The sequence below is a fragment of the Bactrocera dorsalis genome, chromosome 5 (assembly GCF_023373825.1).
Source record: "Bactrocera dorsalis isolate Fly_Bdor chromosome 5, ASM2337382v1, whole genome shotgun sequence".
Lineage (NCBI taxonomy): Eukaryota > Metazoa > Arthropoda > Insecta > Diptera > Tephritidae > Bactrocera > Bactrocera dorsalis.
Window position 1 is genome coordinate 10,013,013 of NC_064307.1, and position 16,943 is coordinate 10,029,955.

The 16,943-nt window shown below is 38.1% G+C and overlaps 1 protein-coding gene across 3 annotated transcripts in view; it reads right to left on the reverse strand.

Annotated features, from left to right (window-relative positions):
- Nucleotides 1-682: 682 nt before the first annotated feature.
- The window catches only part of LOC105231407 (uncharacterized), a 76,022-nt gene continuing 59,761 nt past the window's right edge, over nt 683-16,943 (reverse strand). For 2 of the 3 annotated variants that reach the window (XM_049457096.1, XM_049457095.1), the window contains 3 exons: nt 7,732-9,129; nt 6,895-6,997; nt 4,864-6,071 (listed from right to left, as the gene is read on the reverse strand). In XM_049457096.1, coding sequence (XP_049313053.1) covers nt 5,234-6,071; nt 6,895-6,997; nt 7,732-8,530 — 1,740 coding nt within the window. In that variant the 5' untranslated portion in view covers nt 8,531-9,129 and the 3' untranslated portion in view covers nt 4,864-5,233. Of the gene's footprint in view, nt 6,072-6,894; nt 6,998-7,731; nt 9,130-16,943 lie in introns of all 3 variants that reach the window. The other variant, XM_019992182.3, reaches the window with a different exon arrangement.

Below are 16,943 nucleotides of genomic sequence, written 5' to 3' on the forward strand. Positions count from 1 at the left end.
TGAGGAATAAAAAAATATATTTACAAACAGTTTTTAGCATGAAAAAAGAGTTTCTATACAACATTTAAGTACCTACTTAGTATACAAGTCATGATAGGAGCGCTGTGCCTAGGCGAGATGGCGCAAAAGTCTAGGCAAAAAGTCTAAATAAAGGGTACACACGCTTTAAAATATTTAGTTTAAAAATTGCTTGCCGTATTTTATGCATAAAAATTTAAAATTTTTGTGTTTCAAATATTTTTACGCGCAAGAAAATTTAGTTGCGATAATTTTTTTTAATTTTCAAAATTCTTTTCAAATCAATTTAAAAAAATTTTTGAAGAAATTTTTTTAAACAAATTTACAGTTTTTTTTCAAACAAATTTTCAAAACTTTTTTCAAACAACCAAATTTTTATACAAATTTATTTTTTTTTTTTGTAATATTTTTTTTTGCTATTTTTTATTGTGATATACATAATCTACATTTGACGTATTTATTTACTCACAATAATCTTAATGGGTGTTGAAAATGAGTTTTTTTCTAAAATTTTAAAAATTTTTTTTTGAAATTTTTTTCAGCGCTGTTAGTCATTTTGAAATAAATTTTCAATATTATTATTCTTTTTACAGCGCCGTGAGCTACCTTTGATCCATTTGTTTTCAAAAACTTTTTTTCAAATTTTTTTTGCAGCGCTGTTAGCAAATTTTTTACAAATTACTTTACAATTACTACTTAAGCAAAAATTTTTTCAGTGTACTTAGCCATTTTGAAATAAATTTGCGGTATTATTGATTTTTGTTACAGCGCTGTTAGCTGTTTTGACATTTCTGTTTACTCACAACAACATTTTGCATTGCTTGGACTGATTTATTTATTTTTCTGCCACCAGTTTTCGACACTCTAGTAAATTTAGCATAAAAAAATTCTTTTTTTCAAAATTAAAATTTAATTTTTATTTTTTCAAAATTAATTTCTATGATTTTTTTACATTTTTTTTATATAACAACCGTTTGTGGAGTTGAAGTAATTTTTTCTAATTTCAATTAATTTCTGCTTTATCAATTTGTGGCAATATTTCGGTTTAGCAATTTTTTCGTTTAAATATAATTTTTCGCAATTTATTTACAAGCACTTGCCACGCATTTTGCGCTGCTTTAACTGTTTTTGTTATCACTTATATTCGTACAAATATTCACTTGTCTATTTTTGGTCATAAAAATATGATTTTTTTCGTTCTGATATGATTTTTTCACGCACTCATGCAATCATTTTATAGTCCTCTTTAACTGCATGAGTTGCTGTTATTTTTTCTGCCATAAATTACCACTTTTTTATCAGTTGATTAAGATTTTTACACGCTCAGCAAAATGTATGCTCAAATATGTGGATTTATTTTATGGATTGATATAAAAATGCCTGTCGGTGAGTGTAACTTTGAACATGCGAATTATTGCTGACCACGCACTCCGTAAGAAAATACGTTTTTCTAAATTTCCAGAACTTTCAAAAATAATATAAGTTTAGTCTCTCTCAAAAAACTGATTTTTGAACTCAAAACTCTACTTTTTTGTTAACAACCCTTGCTTATAGTTCACCCAAGCTTTCCTGCTTCAGTTGTATTCACATTTTGATTGGAAAGAATGAAAGCTTAATGAAAGCTCTAAGTTAACCCTGGTAGTTTTCAGTGCTTCCGCCTTCTCAAAGAAACTCTGAGAACCAATATTTCATAATCAGTTACTCTAAGCTCTCATGCGCGAAAAAAACACTTTCCATTAATTTAAGCTCTATGAGATCCAATAACAGATAGCACGGCAGCCGCACTTTGAATTCCTTCATTGTTTTGTTTTTGTATCAGCCGAAGCACGAAACTGCGTTGGTCACGGTGTTTTGCGCCAAAGAAATCCCATCAACTGCACAAGCCAATTGAGTTATCTTATCTTATTTCGGAGAGGATATGAAATATGACAGCAGAATGAACCGACTAATGAAGAAGGAAATGCAGCGAGCCAGTCTTTTTTCCAAAGAACTGGTTGCGAATTAACGGAAATGAGTGCAATTGACATAAAAACCAACACATAGCCTTTGGAAATGCTTGAAAATGCCAAGCGCCACGAGTAGCAGTTTACTTTTTTATAAAGAATTCCTCGTTCGTTCAACAGAAACCCGGCAGTAAGAAATCGTTTAATTTCACTGCGGGGTTCTTATGCGACTTAACAAGTGCATAAACGTGAGCTTGTGTGCACGCGTGCGTGTGTGTGTGTGAAAGACGCTGCTCACAAAGGACGAAACGTGACTGACATGCTGATGTCATTGCTGGTAGACAAATGCACACACATACACATGCAAACAGTTATGCCGCCAGCGAAATGCTGCTGCAACATTTATTTTTCTCAATGTTTTTTTTTGTTTTTATTTTTCAGTGAAAGCACTCATTCTTTATTTCTTCAACACTTGGCTACGATTGTTACTTTTTTAGTTGTTTTATTTGTTTTTTTTTTTCTCACTGCCTCTTGAATGCTGCACTCGCACCGGAAGGCCTGCACGTGTGTGTGTATGTGTGAATGTGTGTGAGCGCCTGAAAATCAGCGTGTGTCGCCAGTCGGCCAGTGGTTACTACTTTCCAGTCGGCAGGACTATTGGCATCCACACAACACACGCGCATGCCGACAAACACACACACGGTCTGATGTTGTTGTTGAAGTATGTGTGTCTCCAGTGGAGTATTTTTAAGGATTATGTCTTGCCATGATACCATCGTTAAATTGCGACTGTGAACGTGTGCTTAGAATTTTTGATCGCTGATAATTTGTATGATATGCTGGCGATTGCGAGCAAAGGCAAAAGAAACAACGAAAAAGATACGGAAAAACATACGGGATTGTTAGAGATTTGACGGTTCTTATGGGTGCAATTTAAAGTGGATTGTTGTGCACGGCAGGCATACAAAAAAATACAAAAAGGCTAAGACAACAACAAGAATGCAATCGAAAAAAACTCAAACAACTTTACATGCCTTGGACGTATAAGCACGTCGCAATGCTGAAAGTATCCGTTTCAATTCCCGGTAAGTACTCAGTACTCAGCATATGGTGGCTGCCAAGCCAATAAATATTTATATGCGTCGATTTGTAGGGAAGCGGTTCCAGGAAAATTTTGCGCTAGAAAATGTTTCCAAAACGGCAAAAAATTAACTACTGACGAGCGTGTGCGTAAAGTTGTAAATACTTGTCACTAAAAAGACGCTGTCGACTTGCCTCTCGGAACTCATAAATAAGTGATTGCAGACTAGAGATCTATATCAGTTGCTGTGTCCAATCAATAAATAGAACAACTTATTTGACTCACAGCAGTTGCTTTGCCACTTGAGCTGGCGTCTTGCTTAAAGTGTGTGAAATAGATTTGTATGTAAATAACTGTTAATTACTTCGTTAATATACGAAAACATGTGCGCTTCGGTTTTCAAGAGTTTTTGGAGACAGCTGCAGCTGTTGCATGTGTCGTTGCGAAACTGCTGGGACAACTTACACTGTTTCCAAAGAGTTTCTGTGATATGAGCGAGTATAACTGAGAGACAGAGCATAACTGTGAGAGAGAGAGGTCATAACTGAGAGTCTCAATGGCAGTTTTTGGAGATAATACTAAACTTTCCACCTACTTATTTGGTTTTGTAATAATATTTACGTTATGATATGCAAGTCTAAATGGCCTCGCAGAACGGAAAATACTGTCTGACTTCATCACCAGATTTCCAAAGCAAGAATGTGAGACAAAAGACTAAGAAATCATATCAGAGATTCAAAAAAGACAACTTGACCCTCAGTTTACAAAAAATATTTTGAATAAGAATCAATTTCACTCGTTTGGGACGTAACTCTTTCGGGGTGCGTTAGCAATCTTTCGCTGATAATTCTTCAAAGCAAACCTCGATTCTCACATGATCTACATTTGGACAAAATAACTGCTTTCTCGCTACACTAAGGTCCTCAAAATTTCATTTTATATTTACAAACAGGAGCGTTTCATAAACCAGCTTACTTTACTTGGCGCAAGCTTTGTCTCACCGCGCACTGCACCAACACATGCCCACCGCTGGCGCGCTCAATGCCATATCCAATCATTCTTTAATTGCTCCGAGCTGCATGATTTCGTCCAAACAAATTCGGTGGCCTCCACTTCGCGCTGTTGCCGCTGCAACTGCTGCTGATGCTGCTGCTGCTGTTGTTGCCGCTGATAATGGTCGCGATACGGATGCACCGGTAGCAACGTCATTGCGCCGCTCAACGTCGCGGGCATACGACTTTTGTACGCTTTCACTCAGCTGGCCACCACAATTGTTGCATTCGGCCAACGACATGCGGACTCGTCACACATTTCGCCAGTGCCGCGCCGGCTCATGCCCACACCGACACCAACCACACCCGCGCCGAAGCCAACTGTCACACCATCGGACACATTGTAGGCCGCTTGCTGCTGGTGCTGTGAGTGTTGTTGTTGTTGCTGCTGATGGTGGTGTTGCAACGGCTGATGTTGCAGTTGCAGCGTGCGCGATTTATTGTTGTTCGCCACCGTCACCGGTAGGGTTGGCGTGTCGGACAGCGATGACAGCGACGAGCTGTGTTGGCGTTGATGTTGCAGCTGCAATTGCAGCTCCTGCGGTTGATGGTATTCGTGCTCGTATTCATAATCGGGCGCGCGCTGATGACCGCTGATGCTGCGGTGTAGCGACGCTTGATGCTGTTGATATGGATGGTGGTAGTATTGTTGTTGCTGCTGTTGCTGTTGTTGGTGTGGCAGCTGTGGCGGCTGCGTGGCATTCGGCGTGACCGCGTTCGAATGCAGGGGTCCCGCTGATGCGCCCATTGCGGTCATTGTGGTCAGCGATGAGGCGGCCGACAGCGATGGCTGCTGCAAGCCGCGCACACTATCCGCTGGATGTGCTGTATAAATATTGCTGCGGCGCAAATGATTGTTGTTGTTGCTGCCGTTGGTGCGCTTGTTGCGTGACCACCATTGCACATGCGTCTCTGCGTGTGTGTGTATGTAGTTGGGTACAGCGCGCACCAAAGGCAAATTACACACAGACGTGACATGAAGTGAAGTGTAGTGAAGAGAAGAAAGGGGGGAGAAGAGAGTTATTGTAGTTTCAGTCAACTAAATGCATTAAATTTTCGGTTAATTCAATTTCGTTTTCGTTTAGTTTTGGGTTTGTGTGGTTTTAATTTTGAATTTTTGGGAGGAGGTGAGCACGCGCTCAGAATTTCTCAGTGCTGCGCGCAGCCACCATAACCGCCGCTTCAACTATGGGCATATCAGCTTCTTCGACCGGTGACGCATCAATCTCCAGCGTCGTCGGCTCTTCGTAAGCCACCGACGATTCGGCATAACTGTCACTGCAAATGCTCTCATCATCGCCCCTTCTACTACTGCCACTACCACTACTACCACTGTGACTCGCAATGCTACTGCAGCTCCGCCGCTCGATCACCGCATCGTGATGCGCCTCCCTTGGTGGCGATGGTGGCGGTGGCAGCGAACGCGTAAACATATCAATACGTTGTTTTAGTAATTTTTGCTTTTGTGCCGCCTTGGTCAGTGCCACTGTGCCAGCGTGCACCGTAGCGCTGCTGTAGTAGCTTGGTGGCCGATATATGGTCGACAGACTGGTGCGTTGCGTGCTTTGGCTGTCATTCGTCAGCGACGAGGAAGAGCAACTATTGCTCACATAATGCATTGGCAGCGGTTGAGGTAAACGCTTGTGTTGTTGTTGTATTGTTTGATGATGTTGTTGTTGTTGTTGGTGATGGTGTGCTGTCATGGCGTTATGGTGGCTAGACAACGACGGATACTGTGCGTGTAGGTTACGGTAGGCAGTGGGATACAAATGTCGGTGGTGTTCGTGTACATATTGGTTGAGGTTTTGGTTGTGTTGGTGTTGGTATGGATAATGATGGTTAAGGTGTTGGTTATATTGTAGTTGTTGGTTATTGTGATGATGGTGGTGGTGGTGGTGTTGTTGTTGGATATAGGGTGTCGGATCGTCGTCAGCAAGTTTAGTACACTTACCGTTACGGTTGTTCGTGGGTTTTTTCCTGCAAGCGAGAGAGAAGCAGAAAAGTGTTGTTAGAGAGAGGGCATGATAGGAGTAGAAATAGTGTTTTAGGGGCGATCTTAAGCTAGGTTAGCATATTTGTGTTCATAAATTTATTATTTTTCCAAGAGTTGCAACCGAAGTTTGAGTTAGTGAACCTGAATGCAAACAAAAAAGATTTTTTTCTGAGGAGGGGACTACTGAAAATGATTTGTACCTTCGTTTGAGCGGAAATATTGCTCAAGATCATCGAGGAAACCTTCCGGTATATGAAAAATTCTGATTCTAATATCTTAAGCACTGCGCTTCATGGAATTTTTTTTTTATTTGAAGTTGCTTGAACAAAGAAACATTTTTTTTTTAATTTCGAAAACTGAAAAAAATCCATTGTAATAATTTTTTCTGGTCTAAACGTAAGCATATTGCGTATAAATATATAAAAAAGGTCAATTAAACTAACAATAGCAAATATCCCTTGCCTTTCTGAAACACTATAGCCTGCGCTCGAAGGTTAATTCGTGCAATTATCCTTTCGCTTGCATGTATTTTATTTGAGGTTATGTCTATACATATATATCCTGTTTTCATATTTCACAGAGGGTTGCCACTCTTCCATTTATAATTGGTATCACATTTCTCAACTAATCCCCTCATAATTGGTTTCAAACCTCTACCTTTTTATAGACAGGGGTGTATACTTTTCTACCTTATATGCCCATGAATGAAATGCAGTCACCCCAAAAGGACTAATATCATAATTCAGTCACGAATATTTATACTTTATAAAAGTGTATAGTGTAATGTGAAATTGTAATTGAACTCACCTTCTGCAGCGCACAACCGTCACCATGACAATCGCTCCCAGCAATGCTGACAGCACCGAAACGATAATCAGCGTCAAGGGCCAGCCCAATTCGGAAGCTTTTTCTGCAAGCGAAATAGGAAAAAAAAGAGTAGAACATAAGCGGAAATTAGTTATGGTATGCCATATCCGGCGGAAAGCAGAGATAACCAAATCCTTTACGAGCTTTCATGCCAAATGCATGGCCCAAAATGTTAAAGGGCTAACAGGTACACACACATACATACAAACAAGCACACAAACGCAAGCAAACATATATTTATTGAACATATGCATGTGCGTGTGTGTGTTTGGACGACAGACATACAAGCACATTTTCACAGCAAACTTCATATCGAAAACCAATCCAATACACCTGGTTGTGAGTGTGTGAGCTCCGCAAATCGATTTCTATATATGTATTAATGCAAAGGTTCCGGGAAACGCCGGTTGCACGTAAAGCCTTTAGCTGTCTCCGTTTTTCGCAAATGCGCTGACAACAGCAATCCCGTTTTTGCATACCTTAATACATTTGCATAGATAATGATTGCAAAGCTCATGCACAAACACATGTGCAAGATTTTTTTAAGCTCACACACACACACATACATGTAAACACAAGCAGCGTGCCGAAGCAATCACATACAACGCTGCCTACTCGCACATATCTCTCACTCGACACAAGCAATTGCATTTAATGACAGTATACTTTTACTCTCAAGCACACAGCCACAAACACACACACACACCTACTCAAACACTTACACACACTCAGTAACCCATCCATTTATCCATCCATCTGTCCACCCACTTTACTCACCTATTGTGCCCTCGAACATGAATGTACTCTTCGTTGGCATGGCCCATGAGCACAAATCACACGTTGTCAGTCCATCACTCAGCACCGGCTCATCGACTAGGAATGGTGGACGGGGTGGTGGCGGCACGAAACGGCCATTCCACAAGCCATTATCGGAAGCATCAAATGCCAATGGCGAGCCAAACAAATCGTCATCGTCGTCGAATATATCGAAGGACACATCACGAAAATTGCTCAAATCCTCAGCTGAACTTGCGACAAGATTCTCTATACTCGGCGGCCGGAAGGTTGGATATGTGACAGCAGCACCACGATTGCTAATACCACTACTGCTACTACTACTGATAGTGCTGCTGTGGCTGCTGCTGGTGAGTGTGTTGGTGGTGGTGGCATTTGTGACGGCATCGATGGCAGGCAGAAAATTGGTTAGCAACTTATTGGCGAGGCGGCTGGGCAGTGCGGCAACGGAGGCGGCAGTTAGATCAACATTTACGCCTACTCTACTTCCACCTCCGGTGTCCGTATCGACATCTGGTTGCAGTCGTCGCTCCAAAGCATCCGGCTGTTGAGTTGATATGCTATTGTGGTTGTAGCTGGCGATGCCGGCTGTTGCCGTTGCTGTTGCTGTAGTTGTTGTTGTGGACGATGTTGTCGCAGCTGCTGCTGCTGCCGCTGCCACTGTTGCTGCGGATGTGAGCAGTGAGGCGGCTGCTGTCGCTGCGGCAAGCACTGTCGCTCTGATTGGCCGTAGGCAGCGGGTGGGCGCGGGTCTTGTCGCTTCACTTGTTATGGCAGGCATTTTATTTACTTTTTGTTTGCACGTTGCTAGTCCTTTATTATTTTTATTTTTTGTTTGTTTGTTGTTGCCTTTTGCTACTGTAAACTCTAAAGTTTTTTTTAACCTTTATCTAAGCTTTCTTCTATGTGTATGTGTGTGTAAGCGTAGTAACTTTTGTTTTGCTTTCTAGTTTCTTTATTGCTTGGCAGAGGATTAGTTGGCATTCAATTCACAGGATGTGCCTGCGCTTATGCTCAACTTAAAATGTGTACTTTAGTGAGATTGAAACCGCTTCCTCCCATTCGACATACACCAGCGCCGTATGTGCCCCGCTTGTTTTAGGTTCTCAGCCACTACTGTGCAATTTTTTATGGCACGAGTGTATACTTTGTAGTTTTCTCTGTACAATATTTTATACGATTATCACTTTGTGTGCAGGAATTTTCAACACAATCTGATGTGCCGACACATTCCTAAGCTTTTTTGCGCTTTTTTCAATTCTTTTTGTTGCAATTTTCCAACTCTCAGCGTTCTTTCGCTTTGATTATTATCCTTTTTTTGGGCTTATCGTCTGCTGTTGTCACATGTGATTGAAGTCAATTGCAGTAACTAAAGCCGAGCTGTAACGAAAAGAAAGGAAACGTAAGGAAATGAGTGAAAGAGATTAAAAATGTGTTTAATGTAGTTCTCGTTTTTTGTCTAGATTTTATTGCCACTAAAGGACAAACGTTGAACTTCATGTCCAATGAACGGAGAGAGTGTTAACTGCCACAAAGTATTTGTGTGTGTGTGTGAAATGTGTTGCAATCTGTTAAATAAGCCAATAGAAAGTACTTTTCTTAATTGAAACTCAGTGCTTGAAAGGGATGTGGAAGCTGGTTATGTGTAATTTAGCGCACAGTTGTAAGGAGATTTGTTCACGATAAAAAGGTCAACTGTCATTGGTTGTAAAATTTGCTGGAGTTTAGCAGTTGCTGTTGTAGAGTGTGTATTTAGCGCAATTAATGAGTGTGGATGCGGAGAATTTGAGAATCGAATTTCAATTTAAAATTTCACTTAAAACTAACAACCATGATGCTGTCAATATTTGAGTGTTTAAGCAAATCTATATGAGACTTCTGATTTTTTCAATTCATGGCTTCAAACACGAATAGTATAACCATAAACCCTCAGAAAACAGTTTCTATATAAAAAGTGTTTATGGCAAACTCCGTGTTTATGAAGAGTGTTTAGTGCTTAAGGGTAAACATTTTAGAAAGTCAAGTTTAACATTAAAACAGCAGTTTTACATAAAAAGTGTTCAAGCTAAACTCGGTTTTTATAAATAGAGTTTAACGCGAATCATCAAAAAAACTCAAGTTTAGTGTAATTTTCAAATTTTTGATAAATTATTTAATTAAAAATAGTTTTATTAAAAACAGCAGTTTTATATAAAAAAATGTTTAAGCTAAACTCCGTGTTTATAAATGGAGTTTAACGCTAAACACCTAAAAAACCTAAATTTTAGCGCAATTTTAAAATGTTTGATAAATAATTTGAAATATATAGTTAGTAAAGTGTTTAATAGTCGAGTTAACTAAACTCGTGCTTATGACGCATTTAAATACACCATTGAGGAATTGTACTCTAGTGGCTTGATTTTAAGAATTTATAGTAGGTCAAGTGCTTAACGCTAAACTTCCAAATAAACTCGAGTTTCTGATGCATTTTAATTAAATTTAAAGTACATTTAGTTGACTTTCAAGTTTTTTTTACCTAACGTGTTTAACGCTCAACACTGAAATAAACTCGAGTTTATAACGGGTGTGAATATACAGTTAAGCAGGTGTAGTGTAGATATTTGCATAATTTTTAAAGTAGAGAATACACAGGCAAAGGTTTTAACTCTAAACACCTAACTAAACTCGTGTTTATGACTCATTTACACGTAATGTAAATTACATTTACTTAAGTAATTGTTTTTATAAATTTAAGGTAAAAAACTAATACATACAAATTTTAATGCTGAACACCTAAATAAACTCGAGTTTATGACTCATTAACACTTATGGTAAATTGCATTCACTTGATTTTGTAGTTGTTTTGGAAAATTTCGGGAGGATAATTTGTAAAAAAAAAAATTAAGACTAAATACTCAAATTAACTCGAGTTTATGGCATATTTAAAATTGGTGTAAATCGAGGATACTCGGATTTTCAACTGTTTTACAAATTTATAAGTAAATTGTTTAACGATAAACATCAAAATAAACTCGAGTTTAACGGCAAGCACCTAAATAAGTGTATGACTCTATTAATTTTTCTATTAAGCAAATATACTTAATTTTCTAGTTGCTTTCTAAATTTATAAGAAAAAAAAAAAAAAAACAATTTTCAATAAAAAATATTGTAAAAAAGCACAGATGCTTCTTCATTAGCACGAAAATCGCTTGAAATAAGTTCAATGCTCTCTTAGAATTCAGAACTTGAAAGGCTCTGTACAAATAATTGGGTAAAGAAAGTACACAGAACATCATGAAAAATTAATCATTGCTACAAATTTTACTCTTGCAATACATGCACATACTACAAATAACTAATTAAAATTTCCTCGCCCTTCAATTGAAAGATCTCTATTATACCACAAACAATTGCGCACACACACTTAGGTACCCAAGCCATATGCACTGACGACACGCTACGGCTTTCATCTCGTGCTCCTGTCACCGCAGGAAACCAAACAGCAAATAAGACACATATGTATTTCATTCTTAGCCATAAGTACAACATGTGATTACAAATGAATAAAATCGAATACAACATACATCCCCTAATGACTAATATGATACTTAAAAGCATCTCAGAAATCGAATTTGACAGACATGCTGCTTTGTGCGGATTTTCCAATGAACAAATCCATGATTTGAACATTGAATGCCCGATTAGTAAGTAAAGCGTAAACTGCATGTTTAACGTTTATTTTTTGACAGAATTTGGGATGCCAATCACCTGGCTGATATGCAGACCGGCATAACACACACATACACATTCACATACAAGAATATCGAACACATTGTGTGAAGCAGAATGTAGCAATTCTATCGATTTTTGAAAACCGACATCTGACTGAACACGAAATTCGCCTTTCTTAGCCATGGAATGTCGCCTGTCAGTGATGAGCGCGCAACAAACAGTCGTCGGTGTATATATGCGTGTGTTTATGTGTAGCGCTGCACTTCAATCCAATTGATATTTTTGACAGTTTGACAGAAACGACGGTTCTACGGATTATTTAAATATCAATACAAATATGTATGAAGAGGCGACAGTTGTTTGTGTGTGTGTGTTAGTGTATCGAACAAAAGTTGATATGGGGGTAGGTAGCTGACGTGGCAGAAACAAGGCATTTCAAGGATGCAAGAGAAATCAATAGTTTTAAATTTTTACGTGGTATTTTAGCGAGCGGAAGGTGATATTACAACGATTTGTTTAGAATTTAAGAAAAGAAATTTTAAAAATTTCAAAGATAGATTTTTTTAGATTTTTTTTTTAAATTTTGGGGTATGTATGTATGTTAAATGCGAAAATATTTATAAAAAAAAATTATTATTTATTAGAATATTACTTAATATGTGCCAATTTTCTTTATGGTTTTTTTAAAAAAATTCTGAACTGCGGCCTATGGTCTATGTCTCTCTACGTGCCCTCTCCTATATCAAATATGGCCAGAACTCTTAACAAATCTAGGAGCTTGCTGGACAATTTAGAATCAGTTGTGCTGGAGTTTCCGGTTCTATTTCGCAAAACCGGCAGTATGCGCAAGAGACTGTAGAAACTATGCATGAATTTGCTGCCCAGAAATCGAGTCGTTTCAAACGAATTGCCTCATGCAGACGACTCAAAATTGCCTCAAGCCCTCGTTTATGGTTTGACCTTGTTGAACGAAGTCATGGTGAACAACACCACAGTAGCCAAAGATAATGATGAGCATTACCTTGATTTTTCATCGTCTTTGATTTAACTGGTTTCCGCTCGCTTTTGCTAAATATAATGATGGGTTTGATTAATGTAGCCTACGTTCCTCAGCTTTGTTGTCAAGCATCTATCTGTATTTTGCAACCTCTACTCAACGTCTTTTGCAAAAGCTGCGGATATATTAATATGGTTCTAATATTGACACGATGTATACCTAAAACGATGTTGAGGTCCTCTGCTATCTCTCTGATGATTTTCAAATATTGTTTCTTCTGATATACCAAAGAAAAAAAGAACGAAGCTACTTACGCCTATGACAGAACCGTGAAAAAATAAAAAAAATACAAATTTCATTACTACATTGCTGCAGATAACGGCACACATCAAGCAAAATGTAGGAATTTGTCAAAAACGTGCTTTCAAAAGCACTAGCAATTCCAAACTCCGCGACTAACTTAAATTGTAGAATCGCGCAGTTGAAATAATGCAATAAATGCAACTTCATTTCCATTATCGCCAAGAAGAAGAAACGCTAAACTTGTACTTGCCACAAAAGTTTCCAAAAGCCATTATTTCTTTATTATTTCTCATTTCCGAAATGTACAGTTATTATGACATATTTTTATTTTCCACACTTGTAATCGGTTTTGCACAATCGACGATGCTTGCGCCAGTCAACAACTCACCAACTTAATTCACGTGGCAAGCAATCAAAGCTGATTTCGAACAAAATAAAATTGTTGCGCTGCTATTCACCAGTAAATGGAACTGTCAGCGCATTGACAATTGAAAACGATTTGTTTTTTACGATTTGTTGTAGTTGTACATTGATTGGTAGTGTAGCTGGTGACGCGAACGGCGAAATGAAATCAACGACAAATCAAAATTGCAACAAAAGCAAATGTCAAAAGCGTCAAAGCGTCAACATTGCAAATAATTTTTAGTTTCGCGCGCGATAAACACGCTGCAACACACACACATAAACACGCGCATTCAAGTTGCTGCACGAACGAACGGCTGTAACGCCCTCGAACACACATACACACACAGGCGAAGGCACTTGTGTGTGTGCGCGCGAAATTAAGAAAAAGTTGCTCGATGACACACCCACCGAGCAGCAGCAGCACACCTGCCTACAAGTATGCTACGTGCGCGGCAAAAAGTTGTTGCCGTTACCAATTGCCGCTGCCCGCGCGGCACTGTCGTGTAGAGCAACTTGCAACACGCGAATGTAGTTGTTGGAAAATTGTTTGCTAATGTTTTTGTTTTTGTTAATATATATGAACTTTTTTTATTGTAGCGTTGACGTTAAGCTAGTGTATGGTTGCTAGTGTTGTTGGGTGAAAACTCGTACACGCCAAACCTTGTCACGGCCGCAGCCCAGTTGCATGTCGCATGTTGAAGGTGTCATATGTCTTCAGTTGCATGTCTGTCAATTTTTGCTTTATTGTTGCCGTGATTTTTATGTCACTTACAGGCACACACACACACTAGCATTTGTTGCCAACTTTTTCTTTGTTCGTGAATTCCCTTCTATCAAACTCTCGATGTTGCCGATGCTCGTCAACAATGTTAAAAATTCAGCAGAACATGTTCACTTGCGGCAGTGGGGTCAATAGTTGGATACATAACTCAGCGCTTATGTGTGCGGGTGTGTTTGTATGTGGTTAGGTGGATCTATTGCAGCGCCTAGTTGACAAGTTGCTAAGTGAATGAGCACAGCAGTATATTGTAGTAGGCATAATAGCGCTTGTGTGTGTGTTTGTGGCATGAATGCGCCTCTCAACGTATGTGGGTAGCTGCCTTCTAAGGCTCATGCTGCGACGTGAATACTTGCACTTAGCACAGATTACGGTAAAGCAGTTAAGTAGGCACGTGAAAGCGAGTATTTCAATAGTTTTCCGAGGTATTTGAAATCAATATTGAGGACCAAGTGAAATGCTTGAGCGCTGCCTTGATTGGTGATTGCTTTAGGTTAGGTGTGTGTGTGTGTGTGATATGTCGTTATATGGAAGTAGATAATATCATTGAGTATTGTTTATTTTGCGCTTAAGTATTTTTCCGTAATTCTGTTGGCAGTTTTTTTCCATAAAGGCTGCGATAGCGTTAAATATTTATATATATCTCATATGAAAATATTCGTAAAATTTTTTTTTTTTCAAATTTTATATTGTGTATGTATATATGTATATAGGAAAATAAAAAATATTTGTAAATTTTTTTTTTCACATTTTTTAAATTAAATATTTATATATAATTTTTTTTTTAATTTAATTTTCAAATTTTGTAAAATTATTGTTTTTCGAATTTTTTCGAATTAAATATTTATATATCAGAAAAAAAATGTAAAAAGTTTTTTTTTTTTTTTGAGTTTATCGCTAACTATTAATTTCTTATACTAGGGATTCTTTTTATTTTTTTAATTCCAAATTTTTTTTAACATTTTAGATGGCAAGAAAATTAAAAAGAAAAATTAAAAATTCATTTCTAAAACAGGTTATTACATGCACCCATCCTATCAAAATTTATTACAGTTAATGGTTAGCGACAACTTTCCAAAACCAAACATTTATTATTTTTCCTAACTAAAACAATTTTCCACTTATTTAGTACTAAGTAAGACATTTAAAGCTTAAGCTTGCAAGTAAAAAATTTAATAGGCGAAAATTTTCCAAAATCATTAGTTCAGTTTACCAATGAAGAAAAGCTGTGGGAAAACTCTTGTATATAACCCAAACGCATTTTATCTATCGAAATTTGCACTAACTACTAGTTACATAAAGGGTGATTTTTTAAGAGCTTGATAACTTTTTTAAAAAAAAACGCATAAAATTTGCAAAATCTCATCGGTTCTTTATTTGAAACGTTAGATTGGTTCATGACATTTACTTTTTGAAGATAATTTCATTTAAATGTTGACCGCGGCTGCGTCTTAGGTGGTCCATTCGGAAAGTCCAATTTTGGGCAACTTTTTCGAGCATTTCGGCCGGAATAGCCCGAATTTCTTCGGAAATGTTGTCTTCCAAAGCTGGAATAGTTGCTGGCTTATTTCTGTAGACTTTAGACTTGACGTAGCCCCACAAAAAATAGTCTAAAGGCGTTAAATCGCATGATCTTGGTGGCCAACTTACGGGTCCATTTCTTGAGATGAATTGTTGTCCGAAGTTTTCCCTCAAAATGGCCATAGAATCGCGAGCTGTGTGGCATGTAGCGCCATCTTGTTGAAACCACATGTCAACCAAGTTCAGTTCTTCCATTTTTGGCAACAAAAAGTTTGTTAGCATCGAACGATAGCGATCGCCATTCACCGTAACGTTGCGTCCAACAGCATCTTTGAAAAAATACGGTCCAATGATTCCACCAGCGTACAAACCACACCAAACAGTGCATTTTTCGGGATGCATGGGCAGTTCTTGAACGGCTTCTGGTTGCTCTTCACCCCAAATGCGGCAATTTTGCTTATTTACGTAGCCATTCAACCAGAAATGAGCCTCATCGCTGAACAAAAAAAAGCGCGAAACACATTTCGAACCGAACACTGATTTTGGTAATAAAATTCAATGATTTGCAAGCGTTGCTCGTTAGTAAGTCTATTCATGATGAAATGTCAAAGCATACTGAGCATCTTTCTCTTTGACACCATGTCTGAAATCCCACGTGATCTGTCAAATACTAATGCATGAAAATCCTAACCTCAAAAAAATCACCCGTTATATACTTGCATACTTATGCATATGTATGTATATAGAGCGTTACTTCCCCCTTTTACTGCGATGCAACGCAAACACTTGATTACATGTCATATTTATTACGAGTACTTGGCTTTGTTTAGGGTAATTACTTGGAAAGTCACAACTAAATTAGTTACCTGCACGTCATTTTTCCGGTTACGGCAGTACCCAAGAGTCTGTCAGTGTCAATTACTGTCATTATACGACAAACAGTTAAGCAGGCGAGCTTACTAATAGGCGCCTTTCAGACCATGCCATGGAACCGGTTTAAAAACTGCTGGCTTTTATTCGAAAATGCATGGAAAGGAAAAACTAAGACTAATAAAACAGAACTAGAAATAATGTGTGCAGAGAAAGAAGCATGAATTTCGGTGCTTTTGAGTGTAGAAAAGACCACACGCAAGTATTATGGAGATTATAAGCTCAAATTAGGTACAAAATTAGTGTGGAAGTATGTGAAACAAAACAGAAATTAGCATTGGCTGCACCAGAGCTAAAATAATTTTCACAAATAAAGAAGTTTTAATATTGATTTTGAGCCCTCGCTTTGTACGGCAGCCATATGGTTCGAGCTGAACAACTTCTACCAAGATTATACAGCTACCTTGATACGCCTGTGATATGCTGCTGAAACGGAACGAACTCGATACATTTTTGAAGCGGATGGTGACTGGCGATGAAAAATGGATCACATACGGCAATATCAAGCGAAAACGGTCGTGATCGAAGACCGGTGAATCGTCCCAAACA